Genomic DNA, 14309 nt, shown 5'->3' with positions numbered 1-14309 from the left:
TTTAGTAATTTACTGCACCACAGGCAAAAAAGTCCTCACATAGTCAGGAACCTGTCACCAGAAAAAAACCTATTAACCTACAGATATGGGGTTAATTTGCATGTTAATAGCTCTACTAGCCTGCTCAGCGGCTACACATAGCCAAATGCTGTGGGGAAAAAATGAACTTCATTCCCCCGACATTTGGTTTGTTACGGGGGCTGGCACCGATACTGGTTCAGTACAGAGCGGCAGCCCTGGCCCTGACTGACAGCCGGCCTCAATGCAGACCTGGGGGCACGGTTACAGCCGTCGCTCTGAATACTCAGAGCGGTGACTAAACATCAACTTCTTAAACTAAAATGAACTAACCTGCCTGGCTATGTACAAGCGCCGGGCAGGTTAGCAACGCTACTAACCTGCAAATTAACCCCATATCTGCAGGTTAATAGCATTTTTTCTGATTACAGGTTCCCTTTAAGTAGCGGCCTATTAGGAGATTTTTTTTTTTTAAATCATCGAGCAAGTCCCAATATTGTAATCACTAATAAAGAAAATAAAAAAAATATTATACTGAGGATGGTATATCTGTCACACCACTAGCAGACACAGAGAGAGAAGGACCCCTGTGCAAGAACAATATATGGGCCCTTTGCAGCCCAAAATATCCTCAAAATTTCACCTGATTTGGAGGTCGAAACGGGCCCCCTTTACCCCTTGGGCCCCTGTGCGGCCGCACAAGTTGCACCAATGATAGGTCCGCCCCTGCATCACACGGGAGACACCGAGACCGCGCCGTCTATCCGTCACACAGGAGACGCCGAGACCGCGCCGTCTATCCATCTCTCTCAGTGGATGTGATACGGTAGTAGGCCTAAGGCTAAGTGCGCACAATCAGGATTTGAAGCAGAAGTTTCCTGAGCGTTTCTGCATCTCCTTGGCAGGAAAAATGCTGCAGAAAAAAATGCGGTTTTGCCGCGTTTTTGTACATCAATGAATGCTTTTTGGAGCTAAATAAAGTTATTTGGTGGGACATTGCTTAAACCCTTGTATTACCTTCAGAACTGTGGTGAGTATATTGGTTAATTTAAATGATTAAAGAATGTGTCTGCTTTATTTCAAATAAAGTGTTTGCTCTGTGTGTTTATTTATTCTCTTTACTTTAATTAGGTTTGGTGATGAAAAGGTCTGATTGACACCTTGTCATAAACAAAAGAGCTGGGTGTCAGCTGATCTCATTTTCAATAAATACACGGCCAGAATAAAGTATTTTAATGAAATAAAAAAAAAACACACGGTTCTACAATTTTATTTATTACCCTCTCAGTCCCCAAATCCCTCGATCTCCTGAAAAAACGTTAAAAAAAAACAAACAACCATATCCCTCACCTGTCTACCGTTACAACGCAGTCCACGAGTCCGTCACAATTGTCCCACGATGATCCGTGTCACTTCTACAGCAGTAACATCAGTTATCACTGATGTCACTGCTGTAGAAGCCAGTAAAGTATATTGACAGGGGTATAAAATCACCCCCATCAGTAAACATGCTGCAGGAGGTCACTGGGGCTCAACAGCTGAAGATCAGCTGATCAGCCTCGGTGAGGTTCCACCATGAGAACCTTCTTCAGAAGGTTCGAATGGTGAGGTCACGTGAGCAATCAGCTGATCACTCACGTGACCGCAGGTCCTGGAAGCACAGTATACTGCTGGGAGCGAGCGCGCTCCCTGCAGTATACCACCGGGGAGACAACATCGTCGGGGACTAGGACGACACCGGTGGGGCCCCGGACAGGTGAGTATTATAAGTTTTTTTTTTTTATTATTATTATATTCACTGCGGGCACGCTGGCTCTGCTGAGAACTACTGCTCCCCGCGGGAGCGGCGGTCGGATGAGAGGAGCAGTAGTCCTGGGTACCACCTGCACCGCGTTTCCGCGCCTATTGGCTTTATTTGAAATGCAGCAAATCCACAGATATAAATATTATACCTGCGGCTTTGCTGAAGTTCAATTCAAGTCAATGGGCGCGAATTCACGGCGGAAATGCCCGCACAATTGTCATGCTGCGGGTTTTTCAGCAATGGTAATCCGGAGAGGAAATTTCCGCATCATGTGCACAGCACATCAGGATTACCATGGCTATACCTGGCAGACATATTAACAAGCGTTTTTGCAGCATTTCCTAGGCTGAAAGACTGAATATATGAATAGCAAAGTTTTTTTTTTTTCACAATTGAACAGAATAGGAAGAGTCAAGCGGTTTTGCTGACATTTTTTGCAGCGAATCAACCCAAAAATCCTCAGTGTGCACATAGCCTCATATGAAAAACCCTGCACAGTCTTCACACAAGTGTATAAGGCTAAGTGCCTACGATGCAGAAATGCTGCAGATTTTTTCCGCTTCTCCCTGGCAGGAAAAACTCAAGCGGATTTTACATGCGTTTTTCCTGCCAGGTAGAAGCGTTTGTCAAGCGTTTTTCCAAGCGATTTTAGCATCACTTGGAAAGTGCTTGACAACTTGGTCACACTATATAAATCCATGCCGGTTGCATGGATTTATATGGTGTGACCAAGTAATAGTTAAAAAAAAAAAGAATAAAAATGGTAAAAAATAAAGATTATACTTACCTTCCGATGGCCCCCGGTATTTTCTCCGCTCCTCTGGTCTGTTGTATCGGTCGCGGTGGTGTGAAAGGACCTGCAGTGACATCACTGAGTCATGTGACAGGTCACGTGACCGACGACATCAGAGGTCGAGTGATCTGTCACATGACTAAATGACGTCATGGCAGGTCCTTCACACCACCGCAACCCATACAACAGACCGGACGCAGTGGAGAAAACACCGGGGGCCATCGGAAGGTAAGTATAATCTTTATTTTTTACTATTCTTATTCTTTTTTTTAACTATTAGGTTAAATCCCCACGTAGTGTTTTTGCGGCATTTTTACGGCCGCGAAAACGCTGGTAAAACAGTCTGCCATGCAAAGCAATGTGAATTCAGATGAGCTGTGCACATGATGCGCTAATTAGCGCGCCATATTCGCATTGCGTTGCAAAACGCAGGATGACCATTTCTACCGCGATTACGCTGCAAATTCGCGGCCATTGAGGAACATTGAAACGCAGCAAACCCGCAGGTATATGTGGATTTGCTGCGTTTTCAATTAAATTCAATGGCTGCGAATTGGCAGCGTATGGTACCTAGGATGAAGAAGAGACTACAACTCCTCTTCATCCGGGCTACCACGCGGTGAAAAAGAGAAATAAAAAAGTTAAAAATAAACAAAACCTGTATAGTCACCTCTCCGGTCTGATCCCGGCCACGTCCTCTCTCCTTGGCGTCCAGCGGTGTACTGTCAGGACCTGCGGTGACGTCATTTAGTCACCTGATGGTCACGCGACCGCTGACGTCGGCGGTCAGGTGGTGGTTGCGTGACCATCAGCTGACTAAATGACGTCACCGCAGGTCCTGACAGTACACTGCGGGACGCCAAGGAGAGAGGACGTGGCCGGGAGCAAACCGGAGTATACAGGTTTTTTTTTTTTTTAACTTTTAGGGTATGTGCACACGATGCAGAAAATTTCTGCATCATTTCTGCATCTCCCTGGCAGAAAAACGCATGCGGATTGTACATGCGCTTTTCCTGCGGAATACATGCGGGTTCACATGCGTTTCCGCATGCGGGTTGACAAGCGATTTCCAGGCGATAGCATCACTTGGAAAGTGCTTGACAACTAGGTCACACTGTATAAATCCATGCAAACAGCATGGATTTATATATGTGACCGTAAAAATAAAATATAATAGAGCTATACTCACCCCCGAGGCCCCGGCGTGGCTGCAGCGCTGCTTCCTGGCTGCCGGCATATCGCGAGACAGAGCGGTGAATGGCCTGCGGTCACATGACTGTGACGTCACCGCAGGTCCTTCAGCGATGCCGGCATTCAGAGAGAAGACGCCGGACAGGTGAATATAAACTTTATTTATTATTTTATTCTTTTTTCACAGGTACAATGGTACCCAGGTCTGGATGAGAGTCTCCTCTCCTCCACAACTGGGTACCATCCGCACATAGAGACGCATAGAAGCCGCTTGTACAAATGTACAGACACGGATTCTATGCGTCTCAATGCAAGTCAATGGCGGGAGTTCCGCTGCGCTTCCGCAAAATTAAATGACATGCTGCGGATTTTTGTACGCAGCATAAACGCTGTGGAAAAATCCGCAGCATGTGCATAGAACATGCGGAATCCCCTTGGGGACCATGGGGGGCGGATTACCTAGCGTTTCACAAGCGTTTACGCTGCGGAAATTCCGCAGCATAAACGCTTGAAAAACGCTACGTGGGCACTCAGCCTGAAGAACGCTTCACATCCGCATGTAAAATCCGCATGTACAATCCGCATGTAAAATCCGCATGCGTTTTTCCTGCCAAGGAGAAGCGTAAAAAATATGCAGCATTTCTGCATCGTGTGCACTTAGCCTAAGGAGAAGTTACAGGTGAAGCGCACAATAAGGCTTCTGCATTCAATGTCTGTGGCAGATGTGGCCCGTGACAGCGAATAACGCTGCACTGTGACTGCTGTGTGCTGCTGACGCAGACCCCAGACACAGATCTAGGTACCTCCCCCCACTGCACGGCGCGGTGTGCACCTCCTCTATAGGGCGCAGGCGCGGGCACAGCCTGACTGCACAGTGCGCCCAGCTGACGCACTAGTAAGGTCACGTGTGTTTACCGCTCGGCAGGTGGCCAGCTGCTCTCTCAGGCGCTGGATCTCAGCGTCTCTATGGCGGAGCTCTGCCCTGAGAGCCTCCATGTCAGCAGACTCCATGCCGGCAGCGTAGCGTCTAGATCAGAGTTGATTTTTTTTTTACGGAATGACGTCACCGGAAGGGGCGGGTCCTCCTCAGTTCAGGTCAGATCTGATACAAGAGCGCTGCATTGTGCAGCGGCTGCCAGTGAAGATGCTGTGTACACAACTCTGAGTGGGCTGAGGTGCGGCATACTGGAGCTGTGTGCAGATGGAAAAAAATGGCTTTTAATTTTTTTTTACATATAGAACTAAGTGTGTCCAAGATTGTATTTTGGGGGCATAAAAAGTGCATCATGTGACTACTTGGGATTTCATGTCATTCTGAAGCTGTATGCATGGGGCTGCTTATTGGGGGACTTGCACAGGGTGGGAGGGGCATGTTTGGGGAGGCTTGGGAAAGGGATAGTGTTGGGGGGGCTTGCACAGGGAAGGGGAATAGGAAGGAGAATAATGTTGGGGGTTTGCACGAGAATTCAAGTTGGGGGGCTTGCACCGGGAAAGGGAATCAAGTTGGGAGGCTTGCACGAGAAAGGGGAATCATGTTGCGCAATTTGCATGAGGAAGGGGAATCATGTTGGGTGGGTCGGGTTTGCACGGGGAAGGGGGATCATATTGCACGAGGAAGGGGAATCATGTTGGGGGTTTGCACGGGGAAGGGGGATCATGTTGCGCTATTTGCACAAGGAAGGGGAATCACGTTGGGTGGGTCGGGTTTGCACGGGGAAGGGGAACAGGGGCGGACTGGCCCACCGGAGGATAGGGAAAACCCCCGGTGGGTCCCGATGGCCATGCCCCAAAGTCCCGCCCCCCCCCTGGGCCCTGTACAGAAAACAGAGGGCCCCCCGGTTCGCTAATCATATCGGCAGCACTGCCGATATGATTAGTGATGGGCCCTCTGCAGCGTCAAAGCAGGGAGAGCGATCTGCCTGCTGCCACAGTGCCCCTCTACCTCCTCTGCGCAGCGCAACACTGCCAGCGCGTGCGCAGGAGGTCAGTCTCAGGGCGATGACGTCATCGCCCTGGGACTGCTTCCTGTGCGCAGTGCGCACTGTGGAGGACGGACCCAACGTCGCCCCAGGTAGCGGCTGCAGGCCTGCAGTTCATCTCGACGAGTGGGTATGAAAAGCGGGGCGGGGAGGACCCCTGGCCGGGGCTGGCAGTAAATACTACTGGGCAATGGGCATGATTATCATCATGCCCATTGCCCAGCATGTCCTGCGGCCAGCCTCTGGTTACTGGTACTATGCCCAGCAGCATGTACTACCACCAGTGGCTGGCAGGACATGCTGGGTGGGCATGATAGTAACACAGAGGCTGGCAGGACATACTAGGCATGAATCATGCCAACCTAGTATGTCTTGCCAGCCTCTGTGGTACTATCATGCCCACCTTGCATGTCCTACCAGCCACTGGTGGTGGTGTGGTACTATCATGCTAGTACTACTACCATCAGTGGCTGGCTGGCAGGACATGCCGGGTGGGCATGATAGTACCACAGAGGCTGGCAAGACATACAAGGCATGAATCATGCCTAGTATTTCCTGTCAGCCTCTGTGGTACTATCATGCCCAGCATGTCCTGCCAGCCACTGGTGGTACCATCATGCATGCCCATTTTGTTTTTTAATAAAGATGGAGTCCCTACATGTGTTTTATTTTTATTAAAAAAAAAAAATTCTCTGTGTTGTTTTTTTTTTTCTCTGTTTACTAGAAATTCATGGTGGCCATGTCTAATTTGGCGTGACGCCATGAATTTCAGGCTTAGTGCCAGCTGATAATACAAAGCTGGTACTAACCCCATTATTACCCAGCGTGCCACCCCCCACCAGGGCCATTGGAAGAGCCGGATAAAGCGCCTGGAAATGGTGCTATGATGAATGCGCCAATTCCAGGGGTGGCTGTGGGCTGCCGTTTTCAGCGTGGGGGGCCCAGAATGCTTGGGCCTTACCATGCTGAGAATCCCAGCCCCCAGCTGCCTGGTTTTACCAGGCTGGCGATCAAAATACGGTGGGACCCCACGCATTTTTTTTTCTAATTATTTTTTTAAATAATTTAAAAAAACATTGGGCTTTCCTGACTTTTGATCAGCAGCCACGGTAAAGCCAGGCAGCTAGAGGTGGCAGCCCGTAGCTGTCTGCTTTATTTGCGCTGAGAATCAAAAATTCTGCGGAGCGCTATGTCATTTTTGTTTTATTATTTATTTATTTTCACACTTCTATATGTGTGACAGTCTCAACAGCTAATCACAGACGCTGACACAGAGAACGGGCGTCTGTGATTGGCTGCTTGAGTAACCTGAAAGCAGCCCATACATAGTACCATACTAGAATATATGGGCTAATTGTACATTACTCGAACAGCCAATCACAGACGCCCATCCTCTTTGACAGCATCTGCGATTGGCTGTTGGGTCTGTCACATATAGAAGTGTGAAAAGAAATTTTTAAAAACGATGTAGCGCTCCGAAGAATTTTTGATTCTCACCGCAGATAAAGCAGACAGCTACGGCCTGCCACCCCCAGCTGCCTGGCTTTACCTTGGCTGGCGATCAAAAGACAGAGAAGCCGAATATTTGTTTTAAACTTATTTAACATTTATTTTTTTTAAAAAATGCGTGGGCTCCTGCCATATGTTGATCGGCAGCCAGATAAAACAAGGCAGCTGGGGGCTGGGATTCGCAGCATGGTAAGGCCCAAGTGTTCTTGGCCCCCCACGCTGAAAATCACAGCCCGCAGCCACCCCTAAAAAAATGACGCATTCATCATAGCACCATTTCCAGGTGCTTTACCCGGCTCTTCCAGCGGCCCTGGTGGTGAGTGGCACCCTGGGTAATAATAGGGTTAGTACCAGGCCAGCTTTGTATTATCAGCTGGTACTAAGCCCGAAATTCATGGTGTCACGCCAAATTAGACATAGCCACCATGAATTTCTAGTAAACAGAAAAAAAAAGACAGAATTTTTTTTATTAAAAATAAAACACATTTAGGGACTCCATCTTTAATAAAGAAAAATCCTCACTCCAACGTAATCCATAGGTCTTCTGTCTTCAGCTCTGCTACATCTTTGCCATCAGACAAATATGTCTGCTGACAGATGAGCAGGCACAGAATGACACTGGAGCACTGTTACTGTGTAGTGCCGCACTATGTTGCTTTTTTGTTATTTCATGCAGTGTAGAAATCTTGGGAAAAGTGTGGATTGTGCTCTGGAAGTGACCAGTTATAGCTAACTATGTTATTTTCTGCAGAGATAAGTCCTGCATAGAAGATGTGATATATCTGTCTGCGGCAGATAAAGAACTTGTGAGTATGTGTATTACCTATACACGCACACTGACACTATATACAGAGCTCCTGTGTATAATATCAATGGTGATCATTGCATTACCTGTACACTGACACTATATACAGAGCTTCTGTGTATAATGTCACTGGTGATGACTGTATAACCTGTACACTATATACAGAGCTCCTGTGTATAATGTCTCTGGTGATCACTGTATAACCTGTACACTGACCCAATATACAGAGCTTTTTTACATTTTTATTATTTTAATATTATTTGTCACTATGTGGTGGCATTATGTACTTTGATCATGACCTGACGATATTTGTCCTTTGTATGTGGTATTATTCGGTCACTATGTGGTGGTAATATGTGGCCTCATGGTGTGTCAGTATTTATACCTTGTATCTGGTAGCATTTGATCACTATGTGGTGGTATTATGTGCTTTGGTCATGGTGTTGCGGTATTTGTGCCTTGTATGTGGCATTATTTGGGCACTATGTGGTGGTAATATGTGATCTGGTCACGGTGTGGTAGTATTTCTGCCTTCTATCTGGTAATATTGGTCTTGGTAGAGTGGATTATGGTTGGTCATTTGTTTTATCTGATATCAATAAGGGGAAACCTCTTTATTTCCAATAGATATTAAATACTTGGATGTTTAACCTCTCCCTGTCCTGTGACTATTATACAGCAGCAGAGATGCAGTTACAGAGGTTCACCAGAGAAAGCAAGTTGGCATTTGGTGAGATTTTCACCTCTGTATTTATAAGACAAAATCAGGAGTGGGTGAGAAATGCATAAAACATTACCTCTGATTGCTCCACTCCTGGTTTTGTCTTATAAATACTGAGGTAAAAATCTCACCAAATACTCAAAGTGCCGCAATCTTCTGACAGTGTGGATTCCACCAATAAATAAGTGATCACATTCCCAACCTGTGCATCGCTGAGAACTTGTTTTCACCAATAAAAACCCTCTAATGCAAACTACATTAATTGTACGTTGCATTTCTGGTGAGCGCACAGTGATGGGCAGGAGCCGCCAATATAATGGGTATAATGGCTAACAGGTATTTGCAAATAGCTGAAGGGTGTGTGGGTTGGTCCGGGTGTGTGGGTTGGCCCGGGTGTGTGGGTTGGCCCGGGTGGGTGTGTGGGTTGGCCCGGGTGGGTGGGCCCCTGGAGTCAATTTCCCTGGTGGGCCCCAGACACCCCAGTCCGGCGCTGAAGGGGAATCATGTTGCACGGTTTGTACGGGGAAGGGGGATCATGTTGCGCGGTTTTCACGAGGAAGGGAAATCATGTTGGGTGGGTCTTGCACGGGGAAGGGGAATCATGCTGGGGGTTTGCACGAGGAAGGGGAATAATGTTGCGCGGTTTGCACGAGGAAGGGGAATCATGTTGGGTGGGGCTTGCACGGGGCAGGGGGTCATTTGGCATGTTGGAGGGGTTTGCACAGGGGATGGTGGAGATGTTACTTTCATGGGGCTGCATGCTGGGGATATACTTGGTGAATGGCGGCAATGTCACTCGTGTGGGACTGTATGCAGGGCCGCTGCTCGGGGTAGTGGGTGATGTTATTTGCGTGTGGCTGCATGTAGTGGGGTGGGCTATGTAGGGAAGGGGTTGATTTCACATGCATGGGGCTGCATGTGGCGGAGTTGGTCTGCACTCGCGTGCATTTTTGTTTTCATCGATACTTATCTCTAACATGGCTTAGTTCTACGTATTGATTTTGTTATATTGTTCATTGTTCTAGGCAGGTATGTCTATATATATTTATAGCTTTCTCCTTTTAGTTAGAATAATTTATATATGTAAATTATCACAATGTCCAAACAAATAAGATAATAGCACTTCAGATAAATATGTCAAGACTTATTTATTCTATGTGTTTTAATAAAAGTGTTTGAGAATTATGGATTGAATTTTCATTTCAATATTTCTAAAGCTTGGGGTGTATTCACACATTGCAGTTTGTTGGGGAAACAATCTGTAGCAAAGTCCTCACCAGTTGACCAGCGCTAAATCGTTCAGATCTCGCTGACAATAATTCTTTCCTATCCTGAGCAGCGTTTAAATAAAAAAAGGTAAATAAAAAGATGATAATCGCTTATGTAACCAGTTTATTAGGTCCCAGCAGTGTATGTCGGTTTTCTGTGGCCCCTTACCATCCTCTTACCATACAGCTGATCTATTTATTGTACAAGTCATATGAGACAAAACATTTATTTTACAGATTTTTATTAAAGGGCCATCAGTTGCTGAGGTCTGACTGCTGGTCCCCCACCTCTCCATAGGACCGGCTCTGGTAGAGGTCACACCACATATTTTACAGAAGAGTAAAAACACTCCTCTTACCAATTTTGAGGAGTATTTTTAGCCAGGAAGGAGGACATTAAATGTTCAGTAACTCAAATCTATAGTTCATAGATGGGTGTACTGCAGACCTGGGCAAAGTGCAGCATGGAGGCCACGTCCAGCCCTCTGGCTGTTCCTGTCTGGCTCGTGGACCAAGGCAGCGAAAGGGATGAAAACAGTGGCCCACAGGCTGCACCGTGCAACCACCCTCCCGGCGTGGAAAAATTCCAGGACAGTCCATAAAAATATGGCAATTTTTGGCCCGGTCCCTAAAAACAATATTTAAGGTGTCCGTGAATTTTGTTTTTTAGAAGAAACTTATGCTGATAATTTTAACTGTAATTCTTATCATTTTACAGTGAATGCAGCTGTTGTCTTCATATCAGAATTATGGGCTGTAGATATGTATCATTTACAGTCAATGTTTTATTATGATTTTTCAATGTTTCCATAAAATAAATTTGCCTGTCTGATTTTTTTTTGATAAGCTGTCCAGAAAAAAAAATAGAAAGTCAAGATGGCAACCCTATCGGCGTCCCAATATATAGTGGAAGAGGCAACCCTACCAGCGTCCCAATATATAGTGGAGGAGGCTGCCCTGTTGGCGTCCCAATATATAGTGGAGGAGGCAGCCCTGCCGGCATGAATATATTGGAGGAGAAGAGAGCAACTGGCTCCTACCACCATTCAGCGCAAGCAACTGTGACCGAAGACGTGATGATGTCACTACATTGCGTCTGCTGTGCAGAACCTCCGTGCACGCAGGAAAGACAGGAGCAGAGCACCGGGGGAACGGGAGCAAGGTGAGTATTTTTTGTGTGTGTGAATGTGTGGGATCTCATTGGAATATAGGGGGGCTCATACTGTATATAAGGGGCTATGTCTGGGGGCTCATACTATATAGGTGGGCTGTGGTGACCATAATACTGTCTGGGGTGTTGTGAGGGATCATAATGTGTATAGGGGCCTGTGAGAACCATTCTACCATGCGTGGGGGACTGTGTGGTCCGTCATACCATGTGTGGCTGGCCGTGAGGACCGTCCTGTGTGTGAGGAGGGCTGTGAGGACCATCATTACTGTCTGTTGGGTGGTGTGATGACCATCAAACCATGTGTGGGGCGCTAGGAGATCCACCATACTGCCTGTGTGAGGCCATCAAATTATGTTAGGGAGCTGTGGGGACATTGTACTGTGTGGGAGGGATGTGGGGACATCATACTGTGTGTAGTTGGGGCTGTGGGGGCATCGTACTGTCTGTGGGAGGGATGTGGTGGCATTGTACTGTATGGGAGGGCTGAGAGGACAGCATACTGTGTGTAGCTATTAAGGTACAATGGTTGAATAACAGGCACAAATGATTTATGAATTTTATCTAAAGCAGTGAATTATATGGTGCTGATTCGCTGCTACAAGGATACAAGTTTCAGTAATCCCTATTGTAACATGTAGCAGCAAGACAGCGGAATTAATTCTGCTCAGTATTCAGTGATACAAACAATATAAAATAGTAATAATTATATGAATATTGAGCAGAATGATTTTCAGCCTATTGGTTCGGCCCTCTACAACAGTCAGTCTCTCATGTGACCCCTCGTGAGAATTGGACACCCCGGTATACATAATAATAAAGTTTCACTGAGGGAAATCTATATCTTATAACGAAGCTTCCAAGCATGAATAGAGAGAGCTTGTTTTTATCAGGGGTCCAACAGTTGGGACCTGCACTGATCAGCAGAATGGGGCACATTTTCATCTCTATAAGGCCTCGTTCACACTGGCATATAACTCGGATGAGTGCAATTCAATAAAAAATCAGATTGGTCTGAGTGCAATGTTGTATTGAGGCCGTGCGATCTGTGTATTTTCTTAGCTGTATTTGGCGGGAGAAAAAAATTGCAGCATGCTGTGCTTTCACTCTGAAATCTGATGGGTGTGAGAAAAAAAATCAGAATCCTTACGGACCATCAGTGGCATCCGATTTTTACGGAAACATTACAATTCTGTAAAACTGTAAATGATTCGGTAAAAGATTAATAGCTGCCTCGGTAAAAAATACATTGTATACAGATGACAAGTGAGAAAAAATCGTCCCACTCACCTGGATGAGAATGGGACCGATTATACGCTAGTGTGAGCGAGCCCTTAGAATTGAGCAGCAGTGCACATGCTCAGTCTAAGCTCCATTCTTGCTCTATGGGGCTGCTGAGCGCTCTACTTTTTCCAGCAGCCCCATTGAGAATGAACGGAGTAGTAGTCGGGCATCCAACCAGCCGCTCCATTTTGTAACAGGGATAGAAAGTCCTGTTTTGCCAATCTGTGCAGGTCCTGCGTTCACACCCTCATTGATCAACAAGTTATCACCTATCCCACAGTTAGGTGGTATCATGTTTTCACTGCACAACCCTTTTAAAAGGACTCTGTCAGCAGAGAATGTCTATTCAAACCAAGCACAGGTGCTCTGTGCATACTTGTTGTGGCCACACATTTAAGTGTTCCTTCCCATCAACTTGTATTTTTCTCTATCGCCATCCTCCCTCTATTTTGATTGACAGCTCTGGCTTTATGGAACCAGAGAAGGGCGGAGATAGATGGAAAACAAGTAGGTGGGAAGATGCACTTAAATGCTTGGTAGCACTAAGGGTGCACTAACCAAGTTGTGCTTGGTTTGAACAGTCATTCTGTACTGACAGAGTCCTTTTAAGGACCTCAAATATATTAGATGTCTGTCGGCCAAACGGCTTTAGGGCAGACAGCTATCTCTCCTGACTATCACATACACAGGAGCAGTTCACCAAACGTTCTTGTGCTCTCTACTAGCAGATATCTGGCTCATCTAGCGGCGGCTTATCTTTAGGCTATGTGCCCACGTTGCGGAAATGAAGCGGAAATTTTGCGCTTCATTTCTGCATGTACTTAACTGGAAAAACGCATGCGGAATTTCGCAAGCGTTTATCACTCGTTTTTCGCGTGTTTTCGATATGCGGAATTGCCTTGCGTTTTTTAGTGCATTGAAAAGGCAATTCTGCATGCGGAAACGCAAAATGAATCGACATGCTGCGGATTTTTGTGCGCATCAAAAACGCTGTGGAAAAATCCGCAGCATGGGCATAGAACTTGCGGATTCTCATTGGGGACCATGGGGTGCGGATTAACAAGCCTTTTACAAGCATTTCCGCTGCGGAAATTCCACATCAAATACGCTTGTAAAATGCTACGTGGGCACATACCCTTAGACGTAACAAGAGGATCAACCATTGGAATTCCAACATGCCGGATCCTTCCCTTTCCTCACATAATGTATGGAAGGAAAGTTGAGAAGCCCCCATACACATCAGATTGTTGGCTGAACCGGTCAACTTTAGCCTTATCTGCATGGAAGCCTAAAGGCCCCGTCACACTTAGCGACGCTGCAACGATCCCGACAACGATATGACCTGTCAGGGATCGTTGCTGCGTCGCTATGTGGTCACTGGTGAGCTGTCAAACAGGCAGGCTCACCAATGATCAGGGGAGCAGCGACATCGTGGAAAGAATCTTTCCACGATGTCCTGCTCCTGGTTACCAGCCTGCTGCTGAAGCAGGAGCAGGCTGGTAACCATGGTAAACATCGGGTTACTAGGGGCACACGCGCACCTAGTAACCCGTTGTTTATCATGGTTACCACTCTGCTACAGTGAGCGGGAGGTTACCGCTCACTTTAGCAGGCTGGTAACCATGATAAACATCGGGTTACTAGGGGCACACGCGCACCTAGTAACCCGTTGTTTATCATGGTTACCACTCTGCTACAGTGAGTGGGAGGTTACCGCTCACTTTAGCAGGCTCGTAACCATGATAAACATCGGGTTACTAGGTGCGCGT

General features: G+C 46.6%; 1 protein-coding gene across 2 annotated transcripts in view; it reads right to left on the bottom strand.

The window, feature by feature from the left end:
- MOCS3 (molybdenum cofactor synthesis 3) overlaps positions 1-4868 on the bottom strand; it is a 113375-nt gene extending 108507 nt beyond the window's left edge. For both annotated transcript variants that reach the window (XM_073671462.1, XM_073671461.1), the window contains exon 1: positions 4722-4868. In XM_073671462.1, coding sequence (XP_073527563.1) covers positions 4722-4817 — 96 coding nt within the window. In that variant the 5' untranslated portion in view covers positions 4818-4868. The remainder of the gene's footprint in view (positions 1-4721) is intronic.
- Positions 4869-14309: the final 9441 nt, after the last annotated feature.

This window comes from Phyllobates terribilis, unplaced genomic scaffold (genome assembly GCF_046119375.1).
Source record: "Phyllobates terribilis strain yellow unplaced genomic scaffold, ASM4611937v1 Scaffold_3__8_contigs__length_932513732, whole genome shotgun sequence".
NCBI lineage: Eukaryota > Metazoa > Chordata > Amphibia > Anura > Dendrobatidae > Phyllobates > Phyllobates terribilis.
This window is presented reverse-complemented; position numbering and strand designations above follow the sequence as displayed.